Below are 1,252 nucleotides of genomic sequence, written 5' to 3' on the forward strand. Positions count from 1 at the left end.
CCCGGCCCCTCCCTACCCCATGTGGAGGATACACACACACCATGGTCCCGACTAACGGATACGTGCGATTTTTGTAGAGACGCGTACAGTGGATTCTTGTCTGGATACCAATGGACATTAATTGTGGTGCAGTTTCTGCAACACTACTGCTGTATGCCCATGCCGGGCAGGTACGAGACGACGAAGGAATGGCGCATGTTAACGGCGGCGTTCCGACACGCACAGTGTGGAACGCACCCTAAGCACCTGCCGATCCTGCCTAATATTCAAAATCCGCGGCCGCAGGGCACGACGGGGCCGAACGGGCCTCTCAAAATAAGCGAAGTGGAGGGGGAACTCGACGTCTGGTTCTATGAACCCCACTTTGGAACCAACGCGCTGCTCGAAGCCGAGCATTCCGAGTGGCCGGAGAATCGAATGTTACCCCTGAACCCCCTTCTGTACGCCTACACGCTGCTGCAGCCTCCCTTTGACATGAAATCAATTTCCGACCAGGTCGCCAACCAAGTGGCCACCACCGACCCTGCCACCGGCGGGATCGGGATCGGAACCGGCGGGATCGGAACCGGCGGGATCGGAACTGGCGGAATCGGGACCGACGGGATCGGGGCCGACGGGATCGGGACCGGAACTAACCCGACCGGGACTAACCCGACCGGGACTAACCCGACCGGAAACAACACTGCTGGAGCGCACCAATTTGGTGGTGGGGCCCAGTCTAGTGCTGGGACCCAGCCCGGGGGACTTAACCTGGCTGGGTTATGGCCTTCGGAGTCCCCCATCGTAAGCCACTTGTTGTGGATGATGAGGCTCCAATCCTGTCCACGTCCCTATGCGGATCGACAGGACGACGGCGAAAGCACGCCGGTGAACAACTCAGCAAGCAAGGCGCTCACGCCTCACATGCTGTGGAATGTACAGAGAGTTCGAGCGAAAGAAAAAATTACGCGACATTGGAATGGGAAAGGGGAATCTGAACGTTCAGAATTTCCTTCAATGGCGAAACTACGAGACACCACGTTCGTAGAACAACATGTGATGGACCGTAGTGCATCGCTGTGCGAGACCTTCAAAAACGCAAACGGTGAACCGACCCTAGCGGAACTACTCTTCGGCTTCTTCGAGTACTTCGGTACCAGAATCAACTACGCTACTGATGTAACCTTCACCACCATAACACTATCCATACCGTAGCACCATAACGTCGTCCCCCAACGTCGTTTCCCAACGTCGTTTCCCCCCCCCCCCCCCC

General features: G+C 57.1%; 1 protein-coding gene across 1 annotated transcript; it reads left to right on the forward strand.

The window, feature by feature from the left end:
- Positions 1-159: 159 nt before the first annotated feature.
- GNI_092520 (hypothetical protein) lies at positions 160-1,194 on the forward strand (the record flags this gene model as incomplete). Its single annotated transcript, XM_011132593.1, has 1 exon — positions 160-1,194. One exon carries the CDS (start codon positions 160-162, stop codon positions 1,192-1,194), a length of 1,035 nt encoding a protein of 344 aa, XP_011130895.1.
- Positions 1,195-1,252: the final 58 nt, after the last annotated feature.

Source organism: Gregarina niphandrodes (genome assembly GCF_000223845.1).
Source record: "Gregarina niphandrodes unplaced genomic scaffold scaffold00018, whole genome shotgun sequence".
Taxonomy (NCBI): domain Eukaryota; phylum Apicomplexa; class Conoidasida; order Eugregarinorida; family Gregarinidae; genus Gregarina; species Gregarina niphandrodes.